The sequence below is a fragment of the Ochotona curzoniae genome, unplaced genomic scaffold (assembly GCF_017591425.1).
Source record: "Ochotona curzoniae isolate NIBS_2020 unplaced genomic scaffold, NIBS_Ocur_1.0 contig_883, whole genome shotgun sequence".
NCBI lineage: Eukaryota > Metazoa > Chordata > Mammalia > Lagomorpha > Ochotonidae > Ochotona > Ochotona curzoniae.
Window position 1 is genome coordinate 51589222 of NW_024466599.1, and position 25021 is coordinate 51614242.

At 40.4% G+C, this 25021-nt stretch overlaps 1 protein-coding gene across 5 annotated transcripts in view; it reads right to left on the reverse strand.

Annotated features, from left to right (window-relative positions):
- Positions 1 to 25021, reverse strand: part of ANAPC1 (anaphase promoting complex subunit 1) — an 89256-nt gene that overhangs the window by 16117 nt on the left and 48118 nt on the right. For all 5 annotated transcript variants that reach the window (XM_040993524.1, XM_040993522.1, XM_040993527.1 and 2 more), the window contains 15 exons: positions 22541 to 22812; positions 19576 to 19810; positions 19349 to 19440; positions 17644 to 17778; positions 17279 to 17361; positions 16068 to 16146; positions 14980 to 15054; positions 12766 to 12842; positions 12206 to 12296; positions 12056 to 12109; positions 11000 to 11193; positions 4428 to 4514; positions 1617 to 1734; positions 701 to 778; positions 310 to 377 (listed from right to left, as the gene is read on the reverse strand). In XM_040993524.1, coding sequence (XP_040849458.1) covers positions 310 to 377; positions 701 to 778; positions 1617 to 1734; positions 4428 to 4514; positions 11000 to 11193; positions 12056 to 12109; positions 12206 to 12296; positions 12766 to 12842; positions 14980 to 15054; positions 16068 to 16146; positions 17279 to 17361; positions 17644 to 17778; positions 19349 to 19440; positions 19576 to 19810; positions 22541 to 22812 — 1738 coding nt within the window. The remainder of the gene's footprint in view (positions 1 to 309; positions 378 to 700; positions 779 to 1616; positions 1735 to 4427; positions 4515 to 10999; positions 11194 to 12055; positions 12110 to 12205; positions 12297 to 12765; positions 12843 to 14979; positions 15055 to 16067; positions 16147 to 17278; positions 17362 to 17643; positions 17779 to 19348; positions 19441 to 19575; positions 19811 to 22540; positions 22813 to 25021) is intronic.

Consider the following 25021-nt stretch of genomic DNA (forward strand, 5'->3'; position numbering starts at 1 on the left):
TAATAGAGTCCCCTTAAACTTTTATTAAATTATTTATCAAAAGATAATTCCATTACTGCCTCCAAATTAGTTCAAATTTCTCATTGAATAAATATTTATGTTTGATATCTGACTTCTAATTTTCACTTTCTAATGTAAATCCTTTTTCAAATACACAGAACACTTTACTCAAGGCACACTGTGTATTATGTTGTATGATGAAAGAGTAACAAGTAACACTCAAGGTAATAACCGATACCCTCCCTCATACTTCTATATACTTCCTAGACTCTTCCTAAAAGGTACATCTGAGAAATCTAACATACTTACTTCAAGTGTTGCGTTCCTTTGCTCAAATCTATAAGCAGCTCCCAGTATCTTGGGCCTTTAACTTTAATCTGCCAAGACAAACATAAACGTAATCAACCCCCAATTTCAGAGTCCTAGTCTGACAAATTGAAACCCACTCTCAGAGCAACTTAGCTGGAGGCAGCTGGAGATGACCAAACTCCATTTCCAGACAAAAATTACACAAGCTTCAACATCTGAGCCATCTAATCTACTAGTGGAACTTTCTAAGATAAGCTCTTTTCTGTTCTAAGCAACTATTCCTTTTGCTGCTGTTGTCTTGTTTTCTACCAAAGTTTCATAGCTATGTAATGATACAGTTTTGTTTTAATCTACCCCTTGAACAAGCATCCCTAAGTCAAGCCCAACTTACTTGTTTCAAAAGGTGGAGTTCTGGAAGAAGCGTAGGAGCCATCAATTCTTCTTTGGTTTGTTCATACCACTGAGTGCCCTTTGCAAATGTAACAGTACAGTCACAGTTTACAAGCCAATCATTGAAAACCACAGAAAGGAACAAGCACTACTCCAAACCTAATCCTCACCCACAGTGTGTCCAGAGACTTAAGGGACATAAACTTCTGATACTTATGTCTTAGAAAAGGACTACAGCCTCAATCCTTTTACTCAGCTTGTGTCACCTCTCACTGCTTTGAGTTTGGCTCATCTCATGCCAGCAACACTGGGTCTTTGCACACATCTTCTTCACTGGAAGCAAGCTCCTCTCAGCTAGTAATTTACAACGCAAGCACTGTCCACTGTGACAGCCATCTCAACCCTCTAAAGTTGGACAAGGGCATGTCTCTGAATTCCATTCATACTCTCAATTACCACCATATCCATGGCCAGTGAAGAGAAGGAACACAACAATATCATTTTGTATACCTGCAGCTAACAGTGTTGATACACAAAATATACTTAATAATTTCTCAAATGAATGAAGGATATTGGATCTGAAATCTATATATACATCTAAACGGAAGGTCTCTCAACAAATACACAATTTTGGAATTTCAAGTATTTAGCTAACAACTCTAACAGAACTCGGTCTTTTTAGAACACACAGGAACATGTTCAAACTATAAGCTGTAAGGACAAGAGAGTAATTGATTACCCCTAAAACAATCATAGCCACAGACACTAAATGGGCCTCAATGGCTTGGATGGGATGTCCAACGAGCCTGGAAGCTCCAATTTTTATGAGAAACCAACCTTTTACTGAAAGATTCTGACCTGCAAAGATGGATGAATGGTAACAGAATCATAAATCAATGACAGGGAGGAAGAGCTACCTTGTAGGTCACCTCTATGAGGGCATAGCAGGGCGTGTTCGTGTCCACATCCACAGGCACCAGAAGCCTGGGTTCCGCAGCCAGCACATAGAGATGCCGCAGAGCCTGGAGATGGTACCTGTGCGAAGCAGAGGGCAGGTAACAAACAACTGACGACAGCAGCTGCCCCAAAGTGAGAGAAAGAGCTTCAAGTCCACAACACTCTGAAAAGATGACAAGATTCAAGGACAAGCAATGCAGGAGTGATGGTGGGGCCGGAAAGTATTCTGCCAGTTGGGATATACCTGTATCCCTCAACACGGTCCTTGGATTTCAGTGTTGGCTCAGCCTCCAATTCCAGATTCCTACTAATATACAGCCTGGAAGGCAGCAAATCACGGTTCCATCATGTGGGAGACCTAGATTGAGTCCCCAACTTTCAGTGCTGGCCTGGCCAAGCTCAAGCTGTTGTGGGCGGGTATTAGGAAGAGTACTAGTGAGTGGGAACTCTGCCTCTTTCTGTTTTTCAAATAAACAAATTTTCAATTAGAAAATTTAAAAAAAAAATCAATGCAAAATTCTCTTTTAGAGGGCTGGTGCTGTGGCATAGTAGATTCAGGATTTGGCTGCTCCACTTCCTATCTAGCTCCCTGCTGATGCACCTAGTAAAGCAGCAGAAGGTGGACCAGGTGCCTGGGTCTCTGCACCCATATGGGATAACTGAGGTAGCTCCAGCCTCCTGGTTTTGGCCTAGCCTATGCACTGCAGCCACTGCAGTCATTTGGAGAGTGAACCAACAGAGGGAAGCCCTCTTTCTCTGTCTGTTCCTCTTGCTGATATTTATTTATTCGAAATAAATAAACAAATCTTTGAATTTTTTTTCCTGTAAAATTATCTTGACCCAAGAGTTCTTTATCTGAGTTTTCACAGTTGAGTGGGTCTACAGGAAAGTAAAACTTAGCTGAATACAAAAATACCGACTAAGGAACTGATTGCTCAGGCCACCATGAAGTTCTCTTTATGTTCAATACAAGCACCTCTATCACCTCAGGTTTCTTCTAGTTCTTCCCCTGACCCCTGCCAGCCAGGGATGTTGGTAAGAAAGCAGAAGGATACCAACTTCCCATGGATAGCAAAGTTCTTCTATGTGAACCTTACTCGAAATAACACACACACACACACACACACACACACACATACACAGCTCCTTGAAATACACAGCACATTAAAAATTTACAGCTGAGATTATGACAATATTTTGTGTAATCATGCTTTACTTTTTCAAAAAATGTTTTGCACTTTAGGATTTGCATTTTAGACTGTAATAATTCACAAATTATTTATCATTTATTATTCCAGAAGGATGAAAATTTTATTTTCAAAAAATTATGAACAAAAGGCTCCCTCATCTCATTGAAATATACTACTCCCACAAATTTATTTCTAAAAAATTGATTAAGGTCTGAGAAACCCTGATTATTTATCAATTATATAAAGATTTTTGATGTTTATCATCAAATTGCTTTGTCTAAATAACTAAGTTACATTACGATCAGGAACATATAAATGTGGCTCATTACTGTACATGAGCCAAAAATTTGCTTTAACAACTCAAAAATCTTTCTTACATGACAAGAGTAGATCCTGAGGCAGAGACGCACTGACTTAACAAGACTCTCACCCCACCATCCCATCATCAAAGTCTGGATTTCAGATCAGGTTACTTGTAAAACAGCTTTCTTTCTTCTGACACTGGCTGTAATTACCACACTGTGCTCAGCAAAGATGGCTTAGGTAGTACTCTGCGAGCGCTCTGACCCTCCTGAACACAGGGGTCACCCCAGCTGTGATTCAAGGAGCTGTTTTTCTCTCTTTCCTCATAAGCAAGAGGAATCAGCTATCTCAGAAACTTCTAGGGAAGCTGAAGTGCGCTTGTTCTGTGCTTAAAAATATGAAGCTTTGGGCCTGGCAGTGTGGCCTAACGGCTATGGTCCTCGCCTTGAGCGCACTGGGATCCCATATGGGCGCTAGTTCTAATTCCAGTAGCTCCACTTTCCATCCAGCTCCCTGCTTGTGGCCTGGGAAAGCAGCTGAGAACGGCACAAAGCTTTGCACCTGTGTGGGAGACCCTGAGGAGATTCCTGGCTTCCAGCTTCGGATTGGTGCAGCACCAGCCGTTGCGCTCACTTGGGGAGTGAGCCATCAGACAGAAGATCTTCCTCTCTGTCTCTCCTCCTCTCTGTATATCTGAGTTTGTAATAAAAAATAAATAAGTCTTATAAAAAATATGAAGCTTCTGGACCACTTACACATGTACTGGGGTTTCACTGCTCTCACTACTTCTCAATCGTGTTAATTTTATGCTGTATTTTGCTATTTTTTTCCTGGTTCCTTCAGTGTCATTTACACAAATCAACTCTACATTAATATAAAAGAGGGAAGTAAGAAAGGACTCAGAAACACTGTCCCTCAATCAGAGGCATGTTTTACTTGGAAATAGTTGCAAACACTGTCCTGAAACCCCCTCTGGTTACTATCCTCTGCTCGGTGACTTTTGCCCAGATGATGACTTGGTCTTGGCCACTTTGGGGTTCACAGCAATTCCACAGACTTGAGAATGAGGGAACAACAATCAGTCACTAGATGGCCAAAGTTCTCTTCTGCCCTAATATTTTGTGAAAGACACTTTTTAAGGGATTTAACCAGAAGCACAAGTTCAGGGACAGAACAATGCTAATTTGGAAATAGACTCAAGAGACCAAAACACAACCAAGTTATCCTCTGGGGGAACTTAGATTGAAGGTACCAAGTGAAGGCAGACTCTGGACTCACCGGTTGTCGGTGCTGTGAGCCGGGAAGTGCGGGTAAAGAGCACAGAGAAGAGCGGCAATGGAGGAGTTGGAGGTGCTCAGAGAATACCTGTGGGCGGACAGGGCACATGTCACCAACAGCCCTCTGCACAACCGGACGCTGAGCCACTCACTCAATAAATTGTGTCAATGGTGTGAATGTTTTCAGTTACTATTCATCATCCACAATATACTGAAAACAGAAGCAACATCTCATAATTGGTAAATTCAGTCCTTGAATATAATAAACAAAATTAAGGCTAAACCCTAGTGGTGGGACCATGAATTCAATCGTAAATATTAAGAGTCACACACAGCAGGCATTGTGGCATAACAAGTAAAGCCACCATCTGCAACACTGGCAGCCCACACGGATGTCAGCTTAATGCCCTGGCTGTTCCACTTCTGATCCAACTCCCTTCAAACAGCAGACGATGACCCAAGTGCTCGTGTGACTGACACCCACAAGGGAGACCCATACGAAGCTCCTGGCTTCAGCCTGGCCCAGCCCTGGCTGCTGCAGTCATCTGGGGAGTGAGCAGTGCATGGAAGATCTCTCTCTGTAACTCTGCCTTTCAAAAAATATATACATACACATTTTTAAAAAGTCATGCATAGGGCCTGGCGCGGTGGCGCAAGTGGTTAAAGGTCCTCGCCTTGCACGCCCGGGATCCCATATGGGCGCCGGTTCTAATCCCGGCAGCCCCACTTTCCTTCCAGCTCCCTGCCTGTGGCCTGGGAAAGCAGTCGAGGACGGCCCAAGGCTTTGGGAACCTGCACCCGCGAGGGAAACCCGGAAGAGGCTCCTGGCCTGGGATCGGCATAGTATCGGCCCGTTGCGCTCACTTGGGGAGTGAATCATGGGACGGAAGATCTTCCTCTCTGTCTCTCCTCTCTGTATATCCGCCTTTCCAATAAAAAAAAATAATAATAAAAATAAATCTTTAAAAAAAAAAGTCATGCATAAAGTTTATGACCTGTATTTGTTTCATTTATGCCTATTTACAGAACTGTGAACTTGACTTTTGAATTCTTTCACCAGACACATTAAACATTTTTCTACTTCTGTAAAATGAGTACTCCTTTACAATGATGAGCAAAAAGGGGAAAAAGTTAACATTAAAAGTGCAATGAGTAGGGCCTGGCGGTGTGGCCTAGTGGCTAAAGTCCTCACCTTGAACGCACCAGGATCCCATATGGTTGCAGGTTCTAATCCTGGCAGCTCCACTTTCTATCCAGCTCCCTGCTTGTGGCCTGGGAAAGCATTCGAGGATAGCCCAAAGCTTTGGGACCCCGCACCCGTGTGGGATACCCGGAAGAAGTTCCTGGCTCCTGGCTTCGGATCGGCATAGCATTGGCCATTGCACTTACTTAGGGAGTGAATCATCGGACAGAAGATCTTCCTTTCTGTCTCTCCTCCTCTCTGTATATCTGACTTTCCAATAAATAAATAAATCTTTAAAAAGTGCAATGAGTATATAAATAGCAATCTGACTTTATATAAACTGCTTGTTCTTAATGTAATATGACTTTTTTTTAAAAAAAAGGATAAATTTTCTCAGCAAAGGATCTTCTGGAATTTTCCTAAGTTTAAACATTTTACTGTTGCTCCAATTTAATATAGCAAGCAGGTAAATTACATTAAAATTCTAGAGTGTTTCTAACAAATATTTTGAAAAACATAACAGTATAAGACATCATATAAAATAACGCTGCAGTACCATGGTGAAGTAGGCTAGACTTCTGCCTATGGTGCTGGCATCCCACATGGGCACCGGTTCATTTCCCAACTATTGCACTTTTGATTCAGCACCCTGCTACGACTTGGAAAAACAACAGAGCTCGTTTCTGGTCTCTCACATGGGTGATGGGGCTCAATGATCTGGATCATCCTTCGCTGCCTTTTCAGGCACGTCAGCAGGGAGCTGGACTAGAAGTGGAACAGCCAGACTCCAATCAGTGTTTGTGTGTGTGTGTGTGTGTGTGTGTGTATAATACAGCAACACAGGCTTTTCCTGCTATACCACAGTGTCAGTCTCTAAGTATATACCATTTTACATACAAACACACACATACAACCAAATCTCCATCCATGTCTCTGTGTTCATAATTACAGTGTCAAAAAACTTGGCATTAATCATACATATCAAACAGTTAAGTAACTGGGAAGAAGACAGACCAAAATTTAAATTAAAAAAGATACCATTTTTTGGCATGTGCATGTAACAGGCCATTTTTTTTTCTACAAATTTTGATAAAAGAAAAGTCAAAGATAAATATTAAGAAACAATGACATAAATTCGGGAACTCAATGTGTCGATGTAGCTACGCAAAGTTTACTTAAATGCAGATATAAAAGACATATTATAACCGCTTAAAATACCAAAATCCCTTGAAAAGCTGAGCTAGAAAACATCTGTTTAGCACGAAAGAGCAGACGGAGTCACAATGCAAGGGCCAAATGAAGCAGCACCCAACATAAATGCAGGGGCTTATTTTGAAAGGAAAGAAGCAATTAAAAAATAATAAAAGAAGAAATCATAAATGATCCAGAATATTTATAGCAATACTTCTTTAACTATTCTAATTCTCAACAATTCCATTAGGCACATAAACACACTTCTCCAAAGATCTTTACTTTACATAGTTCTTGAAAGTTCCAACAGTAAGCTTGATCTCAGGCCAAGAAATTTTAGCAGCTGGCCAAAGTCAGACGATACATGAGAGCTAAATAAATGAAGCCACATACCATATATGCACAACCTGGAAAATTCCCTTCTAACAAATGTATAGAATCTATGCAATTGTAATCAGTGTTTTATCAGCCTACATAATGTGGGAAATGACAAATTCTGGTATTAATATGAAAACAGCAAAAAAGCAAGAAAAAAAAAACATACATTTGAAGAAAAAAACCCAGGATGAAGAATGTACTTTACTGGATATCAAGACTTTAGAAACAATAATTGGGGGCCGGCGATGTGGTGCAAGCTAAGATGGAACCCGAGATGCCAGCACATCACATACTGAAACACCAGTTCAAGCCCCGGCTGCTCCAACTCCTCTCCAGCTCCCTGCTAATTAATGCATTTGGCAAAACAGCAAAAGGTGGTTCAAATGCAGGGACCCCTGCCACCTACATGGGAATCCAGAGTTCTGGGGTCCTAGTTTCTGTCAGGCACATTGGTGGCCACTGCAGTCACTTGGGAAGTAAGCAGGAAGTGGAAGATCTATTTCTCTTTCTCTGGCATTTGTGCCTCTCAAATAAAATATGTACAAGGTGGTACTAATGCAACTATAAGAAAACATACCGAGAGAATCTAGCAGCCCAGAAGTAAGCACACACATATGCTTCATATTGGAGAAAGGAAAATTTCAGTAGCAGTGGGAAAAAAAATCATACAGAAAAATAAAAACATACAGAAAAAAAAACAGTTTCAGGTAATTTCTTTTCTTATTTTTAAAAATGTATTTATTTTTTTCATTGGGAAGTCAGATTTTTATAGAGAGAAGGAGAGATGAGAGGAAGATCTTCTGCCCACTGGTTCACTCTCAAAGTGGCTGCAACAGCCAGAGCTGAGTCACTCCAAAGCCAGGAGCCAGAAACTTTCTCCATGCGGTTTCCCATGCGGGTGCAGGATCTCAAGGACTTGGGCCATCCTCAATTACTTTCCTGGACACAAACAGGAAGCTGGATGGGAAGTGGATCAGCCAGGGTACGAACCAGGACCCATATGGGATCCCAGTGCATGGAAGGCAAGAATTCAGCCACTAGGCTACCGTACCAGGTTCCCGTTTAATAGTTTTTTTATATAAAGATACTGCTGCAGTAGAATTCGCAGCTTAGTGACTTTTACATTATTTTATATTACTTTTAGCTATTTTTCTTAGAAAGGCAGATTTACAGAGTAAAACATATTCCTTTCACTGGTTCACTCCCCAAGTAGCCACAACAGTCAGAGTGGAGCCAATCCGAATCAGGAGTCAGGAGCCCCTGCTGGGTCTCCCATGCAGGTACAGGCTTCCAAGGTTTTGCCACTGCTTCCCCAGGTCACAAACAGGGAGCTGGATGGGAAGTGGGGCCACCACGATTTGAACCAGTGCCCATATGGGATCCTGGCATATGCAAAGCAAGGATTTAGTCACCAGGCTACTGCACTGGAACCTCAAGTAGATTTTAGATCCAAATGTAAACAGAGAAGCTACTAGAGATAAAAGAAATATCTTGGGACAACTGATAAAGGACAGCTATCAATAACTGCATCAGGTGGCCACTGTGACACTGCAGTGGTGACTAAGACTGCCACTGGTGAAATCCAGTCTAACAGTTGGAGTCCCAGCTGTCTTGCTGCTGACACATTTCCCTGCTCCAGCACCTGGGAAGGCAGTGGCAGGCAGCCTCAGTACCTGGATCCCTGCCACTCCTGTGGGAGGCTAGCATGGGGTTCCTCGCTCCTGGTTTCAGTCTAGCCCATCCCCAAACACCATGACCATTTAGAAGTGAACCAGGGGGTAGAAAATTCTTTCTCTGTCCCTCCCTATCATCTGCCTTTCAAATAAGTAAGTCTTAAAAAAGAAAATCAAAACACTACCCTGAGAGAAGAAAAAGGTAAGCCAAAGAGTAGAAGACAGCTATGACATACAAAACTGACCACAGGCTAGGCCCTAACTTCAGGAAGTCCTAAGGGGTGGGCATTGTTGCCCAGCAGGTCAAGCCATCACTCAAGACTGAGTGCTGATTCAAGTCCTGACTACTGTGCTTCTCATCCAGCATCCTGGTAACACGTCCAGAACGCAGCAGGTGCAGTTCCAAGGGCTTTGGTCCTTGTCATCTACACGGCAGACCTTTGATGGAGCTACAGGCTCCTGGCTGGGACCTGGCTGTGGAGAATGCTTGGGAAGTGAACCAGCAAATGAAATCTGCTGCTCTCAATTTCTCTCTCTTGCTCAGCCTTTCAAATGGATGAAAACAATATTTAAACAAATAATGAAAACAGCCAAATTCATAGAACCAAAGGGTACACAGTGAATGCGCAGGGTGGAGGGATGGTAAAACAGAGAACTGAGTAAGGGGAATAGAGTATCTATTTCACAAGACAAAAAAATCAAACAGACTGGCTGTATGACTCCAAAAAAAAATGAACACTACTGAGCTGTATACTTACAGTACGATTATATATTTTGGTATCTGTATTTTACTACAACTGAATTTTAAATAGACAAATATGAAAAATGGGTAGGAAAAGACTTGGCCATCACAAAAGGAGATTTCCCATATGCTACTAAAAATATAAAGTGGTGTCCAATATTATTCAGGGAACTGAAAATTAAACCACAATGGGTCATGGCTATATACTCACCAGATGGCTAACATTAAAAAAGACTATAACCATCACCAGAGAGTAAATCAATATTCTACAGTAGAGTTACACCACAAAATACTGAAACTTGAGTAAGATTCTGACACAGGCAGCATGAATGAATTTCACAGACATGATGTTGAGCAAGAGTTAGGCACAAAAGACTATAAACAGTATGATTTCATTTAAATTTCAAGACCAGGTTGGAACAGGCTTTGTGGAACAATTCCATTCTAGGTCAGAGCACAGCGTTAAGCCCCAGTTGCTTTCATTCCAACCCAATTTCTTGCTAATGCAGCTGAAAAGACAACAGATGATGGTCCAAGTACTTGGTCCTTGCCACGCATGTGGCAGATTGGAAGGAGCTCCTGGCTCCTGGCTTCAGCTTAGCCTAGCCTAGCTTAGCCCAAGCCTTTGTAAGCATTTGAAGAATAAACCTACAGATGGAAGATCTCTCTGCCTCACCCTCTCCCTCTCTATCACTCTGCCTTAAAAACAAATAAACTAATCTTTACAAATACAAAACGGGCAGCATCAATCTAAGGAAGAAGACCACACAGGGGTTATCTTTAGGGAGAAGGTGACAGTGATCGGTAGAGACAGAGCTAGGTGCTCTGAACTGCCAGTGCTGTTCCAAATGTAGACCTGCGGGGTAACAGAGGCTTTTACAGTAAACAGTTCACTGCCCTGTACTCCTATGATGTGACTACTCTTATACAATACAGATAATTAAAACCTAGGGTAGTCTTTAAAAGAATGAAGATGTGAAGAATGACAAATGCTGCAAAAGAAAGCAGTAAGGCTGAAAACTAAGAAGAATTAAACAGTATTTTAGTGACCAACACTGCTCATGCCCCTTCTGAGAAAGCAATGCAACAGAAGCAGGAAGCCTTTACCTAGCTGGGAACAGAGGCATTGCCTAGAAGTACTGGTTAGAATTCTCCTGAGAAATGCAGCGATGCTGATAATTCAGAGGAAGACTCGTAATTCTGAGTGGACCCCAGCTGCTGGCTAACCTACAAGGAAGCCCTTAATGTGTAACAATAAACCTACCCAAGCAAACAGCTAGTCACAACTGAGTTTAACATTGCCATGTACCTTCAAAATCAAAATAAGTCACTTGTACAGTTCTGATCATGAGAACTTTTCACTGAGATGAAAACCAAACCAAAACAAAAACACCACACTCATTTACCTTCCTCCTCCCAAAAACAGAAGGCCCAGGGCCATGTGGTGGGCGAGGTGAAAGCCATAGTTCATCTCACCGCCTGTTTTCATGTGCAGAAAGCGACAGAGCTGTAACACCTTCAGGTTCCCAGAGCCAGCCATCACCATGGCAAGAGACAGCAGCACCACACTCAGGCACGTTTCCAGGTTGTAAGGACCTGTCTGAAAAGGCAAAACTAGATGGCACTGCCGCACCTGTGTTACACTGCTTTATCATCAGAGCTAAATCAGCCAGCAATGCAAGGCTGCAAACGTCCTGTAACTTACACATTTTTCAAAAAATAAAGTATCAAGAAGAAAAACATTTACTTGGTAGCTTGGCTTTCTTTAAATCTTGCCTTGTAACTAGTTATTTTTCAAGCTGCATCGGTATTGAAAATCTTTCCAATTTTAAATCTTTAATACATCTAGTGATGTATTATAAGCAATAGTTTTGTTCAAAAAATAATTCTTACACAATTTTTGATAATGCCACCGTATTATCATGGACACATGATGATCAAAGTACTAACTGCTTTTAAAGAGGAATTCCTAATATTCAGTACCGAGACAGAGTAACATATAAGAATCTACACCTATTATATTCTTCTTATTTAATCTCCTGTTGTCACGAGAACTAGGCGCCTGAGCATAATCACCAGCGGTCAGCTTTGGGGCCGGCACTGCGGCGCAGTGAGTAGAGCTGCTGTCTGCAGCACCAGGTCGAGTCCCCAGCAGTCTCACTTGTAATCTAGCTCTCTCTGCTAGTGTGCTTAGGAAAGCTGCAGAAGATGGTCCAGCTGTTGCAGCCATTTGGGCAGTGAACCACCAGGTGGAAGACTTCTCCGTCTCTCCCTCTTTCTGTTTAACTCAGTCTTTCAAATAAATTAAAACTATGTAACAAGAAAAGAGTAATCACAATCTCACCTAACCCAGAACAAAAAAACAAACACGGACCAATTCAAATCTCCCACTGTACACATTGAGATACTTAATAACACATAAGTTTAATTTTATTCACAACTAGAACTGTAGAAAGACTTACTACAGAAGCATTGGGTGCGGACAAGTAGGTCATGAAATCTTTTGCAAATTTATGCTGGAAAAACAAAATAAAAATTTAAAGTTAAATGAAGCATCATAATCCCTTGTTAGAAAAAAAAATCAGAACAGAACAAACTGAGACTGTTCTTACCAAGCAGTTAAATGCTGACAGGTTTTCTGAGCCGGCAAACCGGAAGCCCAGAGCCAGGCAGGCCCCTGCAATGATGTAGACGTGTGCCTGCCTGGGGACAGAGACAGAGAGTGCATCTGGCACTGCTTTCCATTAAAACTCACTCTTGATTGTCTTGGGGATAAAGACAGCAAACATTCCTGTTCTCTCCCCTTGCTCATGTTCTCCTGGGAAGGCTCCGGACTGCCTCTACCCAGGCAGCTGAGCTCCATGGTGCCTGGCTTCGGGTGGAAGCACCCTTCCCTCCCCGTCCTTCCGGATGAAGCCCGTCTCTGCACACTGCTCAAAGGCTGCCTAGCCTTTTCATGGAATGGATAAAAAAATGAGCATATATAAGCCAAATCTCTTATACTGCCTTTTGTGGGCAGCAACTTCACACCTCAAAAAGCTTAAAAAAAAAGATAATCTTGTAAACATCTAATGGAGGACTCAGAATTATTCAAATATACAACATGAGTTCCACATAGCTCACATTAAGGTATCTATCTGGTAAAAGTTGTATTAAATATTACATTACTTACGACAAAGTTTCCAAATTCAAGTCCTCTGAGCAGGGCAACTCAATTTCACTGAGAGAGATGCTATTTTCTCTTATAATCTGTCAAGACAGAAAGCAAGAATATTTGACATCAATATTTGTTACAAGTATTCAATAATTAAAAGAGTAACCTCCCCAGGTGTCCAAGAAAAGAAAATAAAAACTAGGGTATATTTACACAATGAAATGCACTCTGAAAATAGCAAAGATGAATTACTAATACACACGATACCTCAAAATCACTTTGAGTGAAGAAAGTTCTATAGAAAGAGTACATACACTGTATGTGATGTCATTACTATCAATAAGTCTAAAATAAATATTTTTAGGGAAAAACCAATTTGGTTGCAGTGGGGATGGAGAGTACAGAGTATAAAAAGGGTCAGGAAGGATACAGGACTGTTTTCCACAGGGCATGCATTAGTAAAATCTCAAACAGAAAATTTTATTTAAGGGCTATGCTTTTTATGAGACATAAATTTTATTTCAAAAAAATGTAATTAAATAATACATTCTAACTAACGATACATAATCTAAACAATCTATCACTGTGCAATTTTTGAAATTCATGAAAAATGTCAGATATAAGAACTGCTAAAAGGATAGCTATGTGATTAAGCCAAGTTCATATAGCAAAATATTAACTGCACAATCTCCTGGCCATATGGGTGTTCATATAAGGTTCTTTTAATTTTGCTTTATTTTGGGATTTCTTTTTAATGATGGTATTGGAAAAAATAAGCTATCCAATAACCTGAAAGATAAACTGATTTTCCAAATAAAAAGAAACCAAGAATATGAAACACACACAGATGAATAAAGGCAGTGGACAGTTACAAATTTGATTTCGAGGTTTCTTTTGAAAAATTTATTCATTTTTATTGGAAAGGTAAATCCTGTTTACAGAAAGAATTTTCATTTGCTGGTTCACTCCCCAAGTGGCCGAAATAGCCAGAGCTGAGCCAGTCTGAAGCCAGGAGCCAGGAGCCTCTTCTGGGTCTCCCACGTGGGTGCAGGGTCCCAAGGCTTTGGGCCGTCCTTGACTGCTTTCCCAGGCCACAAGCAGGGAGTTCCATGAGAAGTGGAGCTGCCAGGACATGAACCAGCACTCATATGCGATCCTGGTGCATCTAAGTAAGGCAAGGCAGCTAGCCACTATGTTACTGCGCTAGGCCCCGAATTCAAGTTCTTACAGTGTATTTGGTTTATTGAATAAATCTGCTATAAGTAATTAAAATAGGCTATTGCACAGAAGACCTAAAATTTTTACGAAGTTGAGTTTAGATAAAAGTATACTTACGTTAAAAATAAAATGTTAGGGGACGTTGGTATTTCCCCCTGCCCTCCCTTTTTTTTAAGATGTTATTTATTTTAATTGGAATGGCAGATCTGATTTACAGACCGGAGAGACAGAGAGAAAGATACTCCAGATGGCTACAGCAGCTGGAGCTGAGCTGATCCAAAGCCAGGAGCCAGGGAACTGTTCCAGGTCTCCCACACAGGTGCAGACAGCCCAGGTTTGGGCTGTCCTCTGCTGCTTTCTCAAGCCACAAGCAGGGAGCATGATGCGAAGTGGAGCAGCTTACAATTCTAGTGCTTGCAAGGTGAGGATTTAGGAATTGAGCCATTGTGCCGGGCCCAGTACTTAATTTTCAAAAACCACAATCTAGAGGACTGGCATTGGAGGCAGCAGCGCTGCCTGAGATGACGACATCCTATGAGCCTCAGATTGCTTCCTAGATGTTCCACTTCTTGCCCAGCTTCCCTGCTAATGAACCTCGGAAAACAGTAGAAAATGCCTCAAATGCCTGGGCCCTCGCTACCCACAAAGGAGATCCAGATGGAGTTTGAAGATTCTGATTTTGTTCCCATGTATCTACCCCGCCTGACTCTGCAGCCATTTGGAGAAGGAATCAGCCAATGGACGAGATCTATCTCTATTCCTCTCTTTCTAACACTACTTTCCAAATAAATAAAGAAATACATTTACAAAGTAAAAACAAGACACTTCAATTTCTAGGCATGAAAAGAAGGGCTTTAGCTACTACATGCTCTTCAAATCAAAGTTCTTTATCTTTGAGATATTTTCATGAAAATATTGCCTTCATGGGGAAAACATTTATAGGATTTTGTGGACTCCTGCTAGAAATCTTTATTGCTTGCTATTAGACATGTAATTTTGATTCTATGTACTTACCTGAGGAACGTTGCTGTCAACCCACTTGGAATTTGGTAAAATATCATCCCACAAAATCAGGCATCGAGCAAGTGTCTGAAAAAAATAAAACAAAAAAATTAACTCGAGCACAATTAACAGATTCTGTAACAATACTAACATTAAACAGAACAATTTAACAATCAGTTTCTAAGGAATGACAATTAATGAATTAAGTAAACAGTATCAATCTAAGCTACTCATTAAATCGAAGATCTCAACTGCAACAAAGAAACACTAAAATTAATTTGACCATCACTTGGAGGGGTTGGGAAGACTCTGATCATTTCCTCTATAAAGGAAAAATAACTAAGGGAAACATAACTATGTCTATCTCAGAATAAAAGGGCTCCATATGACAAAGTTAGACACAAAAAAGAACATCTTAGGCAATTAGGTTAAACTATTACTGTTATTAAACACAACCTTAATAATTTTACTACATCCTTAATAGTAATAAAAAGTATAATACAAAGCAATCAACAAAGTGCTAGCCATTTGTTGCTTTTTACGTTTCTTTTTTAAAAGATTTATTTTATTTGAAAGGAGAGATAGAGGGGGAGAGTTATCTTCCACATGCTAGTTCTCTCCCCAAATGGCCGCAATGTCCAGCTTTGTTCAGGCCAAAGCCAGGAGCCAGGAGCCAGGAGCTTCTTCAAGGACGGCACACTGGTGTGGGAGCCCAGGCACCTGGGTCATCTGCTGCTGCTTTTCAAGGTGCATTAGCAGAGAGCTGGACCAGAAGTGAAGTGGAGCAGCACTCATGTGGGATGCAGACCCAAGACAGTATAACTGGCTATTGCCACAAAGCTGGCCCCAAGGAACATTTTTAATAATGAAGTAAGTAATTAAAATACCATCTCAAGTATTATATATCAATAATGTTATCATTCGTGAGTCTCCTGAAGTTATTTTCACAAAATTTGAACAGAAAACTGTCAATCACACACCCAGGAAGGATTAGAAGTAAAAAGACTCTACTCTAAAGATAGGTACATTTGCAAGATAATTTTCCGAAGCACAAACAGATTCCTTGTGCTAACAGAAATGAAAACGGCAAAACACCATACTCTAAGCAACAGGAACTCTGGTTTCACAAAGTCCAGCAAATACATGGTATCAGGAGCCCGGAGCCAATCTGCAATGGACCTGTGGGTGGAAGACATGAGGGAGGGTGAGTGCGAAGCAAGCAGTACAGGAACCTGGAGACATAATTCAAAACATTTCTCCCCACCCCAACACGGCTCCACTTTTTCTTTCTGGGATACTTCACATTCTAACACGGTATTTACTATATATGTCTTATGGTAATATAAGATCCTGGAGGGTAGATGTTTTTAGTCTTGTTCACGGAATGTCACCAGGCCAAGAAAGCACTGACAAACATGTTCATTCAAACAGTAGTTGAAAAAGTATATTTTTTAACTATGGGAAGAAAATTAGCTCACAAAAAAGTTCCTTGAATCTTAAAATATTTTTCAAACTAACAGACTCATCATATGGTATAAGCTCTCCAACCCAACTCAAACATCCAGACAAACCTAAAGTAAATACCAAAAGTCTATCTTCAAGCTACAGTAATAACTATGGAGGACTAGGACAGTGAAACATTTAGTTACAGAAAACCTTTGAAATTAACAGAAACAACTTACTAATGGTAAGCAACAGCACATCAACACTTTCTGGCTTAACCAGTGTTCACAAGGATATATAAAATTAATGAAAAGGAATGTGGGCAGTTTGGAAGTCAGCACCAACAACTACAACTGGCATGAACAGCCACCAGCAGACCTCAGTGGCTTCCCATCAGTGTGTTCTAGCACCAACTGAAGATATTCAGACAGCAAGCTTGCACTTGTACCAGACACAGGTGGGCTCCCCCCGGCCTGAGTACCCGAGCTATCCAGTACAGGTGCTGATTACACAGCATACATATGGTACTATAAGCCATCTAGTGAAGATGTAAAGTGCACCGGATATTCAGTTTGCATATCACACATACATTTTATGGAAGGGCCCTGAGCATCTGCACATCCTGACATCCCTGGGCGCTCCGGGACCAATCCCCCCACAGGTATGGCAGGATGACTATATATTGTCAAATAGCACTTAAAAAGCAAAATCTATTATTTCTACGCACAATCTGTGTAAGTTACATTTTTGGAAAGAAGGAAAAGGAGCTGACCCATCACAGGGAACCTTAACACATAATATAAACTCACTATTCAGGTCAGATACAAGTCACAATGTCATGTGGAAAACAGAGCAGAGATCTAAATACCTGTTGTTGGTTTTTAAATAGATCATAGCCAAAGCTAGAGTAGCGCCTGGGCAAGTCACATCCACATTTATGGTGTCTCCTTCCTATGGAAAGAGAAAAATATTCATGTAAAAGGATTCTAAATTATTATAAAACTCTTTTGAGCACTAGATTGGGTTTAAAACTAATGTATAAGAGTACTTACGGAAGTTCATGGAAAAAAGAATTGAATGATAACTGTTTCGTTGCAAAAAAATTATTTTGAACCCCATACCTCATTTGCATTTTTTTCCCATAAAATTTCTAATGAACTTGTACTGACAATGCTGGTATAAAAAACTACTCCAACTTCAGGATTTTTATCTGCAGCTTTGACCCAGACTTACTTTGATCTGGTAACTTGGAGATTTATGTTTCTCCCTGTGCATCCCTGTCTGAAAGCGCCTGTGCCCTCCGACCATGTACTGGTAAAGCTGCTCAGGCACATTGAGGTCAGACATGCCTATCAGGTTACTTCCGTGCTGCAAAACAAAACCACACACACGCGAGATGGAATCTTAGGGAAGAGACACGAAAACAAACAACTGACTTCAAAACAGGCCTCTGCGCTTTAGATTTGTTATTTTCCTATTGAAATAACTCAAAGTATTCATAATTCTCAAACAAACTGTAATACAAATGTTCAAGTTTAAGTACTCTTCATTTTAGGAAAGACAAAGACTTCAAAATAGAACTAATTACTCTTAATAGTAAAGAAAACTGTACTAGCAAAATAAGTGAAATCTGAACTATGTACACTTAAGTTTCATGATTGTTTTGTATTAACTTTTCCAGCAATAATAACTACAATAATAACTTACTGAATGTTTGCTCTATGCCAGGAGTTATTCTGTGAGTTGAACATGAATTATTTATTAATTCAACAACCCAACTCTGTTATAGTCTAGACAACAATTTGGCTATTCCCAAAAGCCCAGGTATTGGAGGCCTGATCCCCAAAGTGCAGCTAATGGCTAGTCGGTTACATAATTGCAGCCTCCACAGGAGATGGGCCCTGGGACTCCTTCAGGTTACTCAGTGTGCCCCTGAGAAGATGGCGACAAGGCTGACTTGGGCCTACATGCTTTCTCTCTGCTCTCTGGCTTGCCCCAGGACTCTTCCTCCACACGCGTTCTGCATCTACTGCCTTCATCACACAGATCTTAAAAACTGTGAACCAAAACTTTGTCCCTTATAAGTCAGTTTCTCTCAGGTATTTTAGTTAAAATAATGAAAAGCTAGCTTTATATACATACCAAATAGTTACATGAGGAAAGTGAGACAGAGAGGGATAAATCATAGCTAGTAAATGACAAGGTGAGAGGGGCTGCCTGACCAATCCACAAGAATGCAGTCATTCTGACTCTGCGATCAGGGCCAGAATCTATGTCCCAACTCCCAGCACAGTGTCCTTCCGTGCTGCACAAACGGGCTCTTTAGCTCATGTGTCAAATGTGTAGTCCAAACCCCAACATACGGACAACTACAGGGTAAATTTGTAAAAATATATCTAAGAAAAACTCATTACACTGTAACTTGGCCTGAATCATTTAGCTTGATCATAGCATTACATTGGTAACCCTAACTTAATTAAATTAAATTAAATGCTGTGGAAATTTCTTGATGGGAATTAGACGGGCTGGCTTGATATTAAATGTTGTTATAAAGAGCATTCTGGAGTTAGTTTATTTCTACCAACAACTACAGGCGCTTATTGCTTCCCATCTTACACATTTTTCCATGATTTTCTGACTTCTATCAAACTGGGCTGTCACTATCTTATCTTGCATCTTAAACTCTTTCCAAGAAACTTCATTCCCTTAGTTCATTCAGGCATACTAGAGGGAAAGAAATTTACAACCCCAACTTTTCCAGTGTAATTCCTCTACAGTGCACGAATCTGGAATTTTGACAAAAAAAGTCCATAAAGAGGAAAGAGCTTGGAAATTAAGTCACAATTTAGACATTGGTATTCTGAAATAAGTGTGAAGATCATTGGCCTCAGCACATCAGGTGGTAACTACAATACAGGAAGGCACAGCTTCTCCTTACCCCCAAGCACACCATGCCCAGGGCCAGGCCAGCAGCTAAGGAGTAGGACTCCCTGTCAGTGCAGTACTCCATCTCGGGGCCAGGGGGCCGTCCTAGAGAAAACAGAGCAGCACAGTTCAAGTCAGCTTCTTTTCAGGAATTTTTATGATTTTCCCATCATTTTTACTTAAGTTCATGTAAAATGGGAAAAGTATCTCTATGAGAATTCAGCACTGTTAATTTCCTACCTATTTCAGCCAGTAAGACTTCTGCTGTATGTCTGTGAGCCGTCCCTTGGTACACAAGGCCAATGCCAACTACTGCAGCCACCTGGACATTGTGAGGAACATCAAGTTCTGTGGACGTTGGGGGTAAGAGAGCAGGAATGTGAATGCTAAGAAGCCGAGTAATGGACATGTCCATGGTGCCTAGTTTCGCAGCAGACACACCAAGCAGCAGTCCAATGCTTGTCATCTCATGGCCCTAAGACAGAAAACAGAGTGAAACTTAAGATTCACTACCAAAACAAGCATGTAGCTTTAAATTAAATATTGTCTGCCACTTTCAGTAAGTACTTTTATGTGATAGGCACACTAAAACATAATGGGAATACAGTGACAAAACTAAACAGACATGGTCTTGGCGCTCAGAGTTAGTGTCCTAAAAGGAAAAATAAATATATGTATAAATTAAGTAAACACGTTAAAAAGTAGCATGATAAAAATTAAATCATAACAAGTATTATGAAGGAATATTTTATTAACCTTCAAATGCTCATCTCAAATTAAATTTCAAAAATTTGAGAGGCAGAAAGGAAGAGAGAAAGCAAGCTACCACTCACTAATTCATTCCCCAAATGCTCACAGCCGTAAGGCAGTCAAAGCCGAGCCGGGGACTCAACTTGTGTCTCCCATAGGTGGCAGGAGCCCAACTACTTAAGTCATCATCACTGTCTCCTGTAACCTGCCTTAGCAGGAAACTGGAGTCAGCCAAACGCATGCTGCATTAGGGGCATCCCAGCTACCTTTAAACCAGACACTAAGAGAACATTTTAAAGGAACTAATTTAAAATAGGGAGAGGTGAAGGATTATTAGGAAAGAGAACATTATCCGTAAGTAAATTTATAATTGGACCTGAAGGATGAGTATAAGCTAGCAAGGGAAAAGTAGCAGCAGGGAAAGACTTAAGTTTAGAAGGTGAGGAGGAATGTTTGCAGAGGTGACAGCACAGCATGGGAACGGTCCTGTGGCCCCCGAGAAGAAACCATCACAGTGACAGGCCAGGTGAGCACGAGGGGCCCAGACCAAAAACCAGCTCATCAGAATGATGCGATACAGCCAGAGCCACATGCGAAAGGAACAAGTAGAATCTATCCCATATCACTTACAAAAAGTAACCCTAAATGGATCATATTCCTAAACGTAACGTCAAAAAGAAACATCAGCATAAACCTTAGTGACTCTGGGTCAGGAAACAACTTGTTAGATAGAATAACAAAAGCACAGCAAGCAGCCAGTGGAAAAAAAAACAGATCACTTGGACTTCATCAACATTAAAAACTTCTGGGCTTTGAAGGATATGAGAAAGTGAATGGACAACCAAGAAAATGAGAGAAAATTTTGCAAATCACTTATCTGTTAAGGGACTAGTTTCCAAAGTATTTAAATAACTGTTACAAACAATTAGAAAAATAAAGAATTTAAACACACATTTCTCCAAAAAAGATAGACAAGTGACCCAAAAGCACATAAAAAAGAAGATTCTTGTACATTATTAGTAACTAAGAAAACACAATGAAAACCACAGTGAGACAGTATTTTATGTCAACCAGTTAGAAACACAGTATAGGGTCCAGCACAATAGCATAGTGGTTAAAGTCCCTGCCTTGCAGGCCAGGGATCCCATATGGGTGCTGATTCTAATCCCGGCAGCCCTGCTTCCCATCCAGCTCCCTGCTGGTGGCCTGAGAAAGCAGCTGAGGACGGCCCAAAGCCTTGGGACCCTGCACCTGCACAGTAGACCTGGAGGAAGTTCCTGGCTCCTGGCTCCTGGCTTCAGATCAGCTCAGCACTGACTGTTGTGGTCACTTGGGGAGTGAATCATCAGATGGAAGATCTTTCCTATCTGTCTCTCCTCCTCTCTATATATCTGACTTTGCAATAAAAATAAAATAAATTAAAAAAAACAGTATAATAACTGTTAGCAAGAATATTAAGAAATCAATAAACCCTTGTACACTGTTGAAAAAAGTATACTGGAAAAAAGTTTGGTAGTTTCACAAAAAGTGAGCCAGAGTTCTCATATGATATAGTAATTGTACTCCTTAGTATGTACCCAACAAAAAATGAAAAACTGAAAACCAATCACACAGAAACACCTTTATAAATGTTCATAGCTTTGTTCATAATAGCCAACAAATAGAAAAAGCCCAAACATCCATCATTAGATACATTGATAAGTGAAGTATGGTATATTCATACAGAATGTTTACTCAATAATAAAAAAGAAGTGCTGACATAAGGTACAAATATGAAAACATGCTACATGAAAAAACCTAGTCACAAGAGATCAAATACTGTATAGCTTCATCTACATGACAGGCACAGAATAAGTAAATCTAGAAAGACAGAAAGTAGATGAGTGGCTACCCAGGCCTGGGTGGAAATGTAGAGAGAACCACTCTAATACAAGCCCCTTCTGGGGCAGAGATGTTTTAAAATGAACACAAGTGCTAATATACTAAAACCTACTGAACAAGTCAATTCCATGGCACACCTGGTATAAATACAGCTTTAAAACAATGTAAGTAAGGCTCTAAGGCAGAAAAATGAAGGTGAGGAAAAATGTTTATAGGGGAGATGGAACAGCATGAACACAGCTCTCAAGTGATTCAGGAAAAAAAAAAAACCTCTGTCAGGAAGCTAAAACAGCCAAAACATGGTTGGAATGTGGAGAGCAAGAAAAGAGTGGTGCAAAGCAAGGCTGGAGGAGTGAGCCAAGGCCCTATGTGGCAAGGATGTCCAGGAAGAGCAACGCAAGAGCACTGCCACGGGGCAGGAGAAGGACCCAGGCCGATGTGAGCGACACTCCAGAAACATGACTCTGCCTGAAGACACACGAGAGTGAAGAACGAAGAACAAATAGAGAAATTTGGCACTAATGCAGTAGGCAGATGAGACCCCGCGCCAGGTTCCGGGAACACAAGTTCTCACCTTGGTCAAGTAGTCATGGATATTGAGAGTAGCCAGCTTGGTAAGGTGCCCGTTCAGACCCAGGGCCATGAGAAAGCCTGCATATTCATTGGCTAGCTCGGCATGCTTGGGCTTATTGTAAACAATCCAAGCTGAGTCGATCTGGGAGGCAGGGGCAATCTTCAGGCCAGCAGCCACACCATTATGGAAGCTGGCCCAGCTTGTCATGTTGGGAGGCACATCAATGTTTCCACTATTAAGGTCCACTGTCGTATTCCGAGGAGGGGCACGCCCTATCCAGCCAAGTGAAGTGTCACAATGAGAGAAAAAATTGACAAAATCAAAACTGTCAAATTTAGATCTTGGAGAACAATTATCACCTTCTCTACATTCAAAACCTTTAACCCATAATACCTAAAATGATATTAAAGCTTTAAGAGCATTTAAATTTTAACATGTCAGTTACACTTATTGCAAGCTGAAAACAAAATCATAATTTCTTAAAATAGTTCACTGTCTTATTGCTAAAATGTATAGGGCCACCAGACAACTGAAACAAATGTAACTTTATAAACATCTGATTAGGATGCTACTTTGAAATTTTTTAAAACAGCTGAAAGCTTAATTAGAAACCAAAATGAAAATTAACATTATTGTTCAGTTATATAAATACTTATTCCAATAAGTGATTGATGATAATAGTGTTAATTTCAAATACTACATCCCTTCTTTTGCTCTGGACAGTAACACAAAATGGTATTTTAAAAAGAGACAAGGGCCTTCATACATCTGCTACGTCTCCTATCTATACATGTCTCTCTGTTTAGAGGCATTTAGTTACACACTATCGTTAAAAAGGCCAAACTGCATTTAGAGACAGCTATAAAAAAGCATCTTATTATAGACTCATTACCCAAAAAACTACAGAAGAGAGAACACTTGGCCTCATGATCAACAGATTTCAGAGCAACGTTCATAAAATATGGCACTACATGCGCTCCTTCCATTCGTTTTTTTCTTGATTCCTTTGGATTTGATCTACATTGTAATTAGGCAAATAATTAATTCTTACTAAATTATCAATATTCTACATCAGTTCAAGTCACAGCCAAATATTTAAAATATATTCTAATGTTCCTTAGAGTTATCCAGTTCACTGGAATCAAAAACTATAGTTTTCAAGTTCTAAGAAGATGGATTTCAGACAGACACAAAGCATCTCATCTGAGGTGCACAATAACACAAACACAAAGCATAAGCACAAGGCAAAGCATCTTCATCATTTGCTTTTTGAAACTAAAAGCAAACTCAACTGCTAGTGTTAGTACTACAACAAGTAACAAGTTCATGAGCTACACCTGGATTTTCTCAAAAAAGGCAGAAATCAATATTGAAAAAGCAAGTAACATTTCTGAAACATCGCTTCATCATCCATATAACATGATAATCACACACAGGAGAAAACGAAAGGTAAATAAATGCTAAAGCAGAATATCTCGGTAAGAGTCAACAACACACAGAAGCACAAGTCACATCAGGGTGGGTAAGGAACTATCTTAAGGAATTATATTTCCCATAAACTAATGTGCCATTCATTTATAACAAGGTGATCCTTTCTCCCACTTTTTTTCTTACGCCTACCAGATGACTGAAAAATTAACCACTGTAATGAACACATTTTAAATTATGCAAATGCAACTGAATTCATTTAAAAATAAATCAAGTGATTATTTTTTTAATGCCAACTCATGTATTACTTAGGTATTAGGTCAGATGGATTTAATATGTTTTAACATTTGCCAATTCTATGTCAGATGCTGGAATCAGAGCTCCAAGCATGGAGACGGATGGGTCCTGGAACCTAGATTCTACTCTTTTAAACTCCCTGTTTTTTTTTTTTTTGTTTTTTTGCCTTTAATCTATTGGTTCACTCCCCAAATACCTGCAAAGACTCAAGCTCGGTTTAGGCTGAAGCTGGGAAGCAGGACCATCAAGTAGGTGTCCCATGTGGGTGACAGTAACCCAATTACTTAGAACCATCAGTTTTGCCTCTCAGGGTCAAAGCTTGAGTTAGGACTCAGAGATGAGATTCAAACCTAGGTACTCCCACGTGGCAGGCAGGCATCATAACCACCAGGCTAAATACCCATCCTCCTAACGCAGTTTTTATATGGACATTTTCACATTAACAGTAATTGTAACAACTACCAAAACAAATCCTCAAATATCAGGCCTGTCTTCAAGACGGAATTATTGTTCAGATTCAGCCATAGTCACTTCTCTCTCAAAGAACAATGTAAACATTGAAAGCAATCCTATCCACACGCCACCCAATGAGAACTGGATTCAGAAGAGGCAAGAAACGGAAGACGGAATGTGTTCTTCACTCAGGGGATTTTGTTTCCTGTAGGCTGATCAGTGCATAGGCTCTTTACAAATCTGAGTGCAACTCAGGTTTTCTTTTTAAATTATTCAGTTTTAATCATAAGTTTTATGCATTCA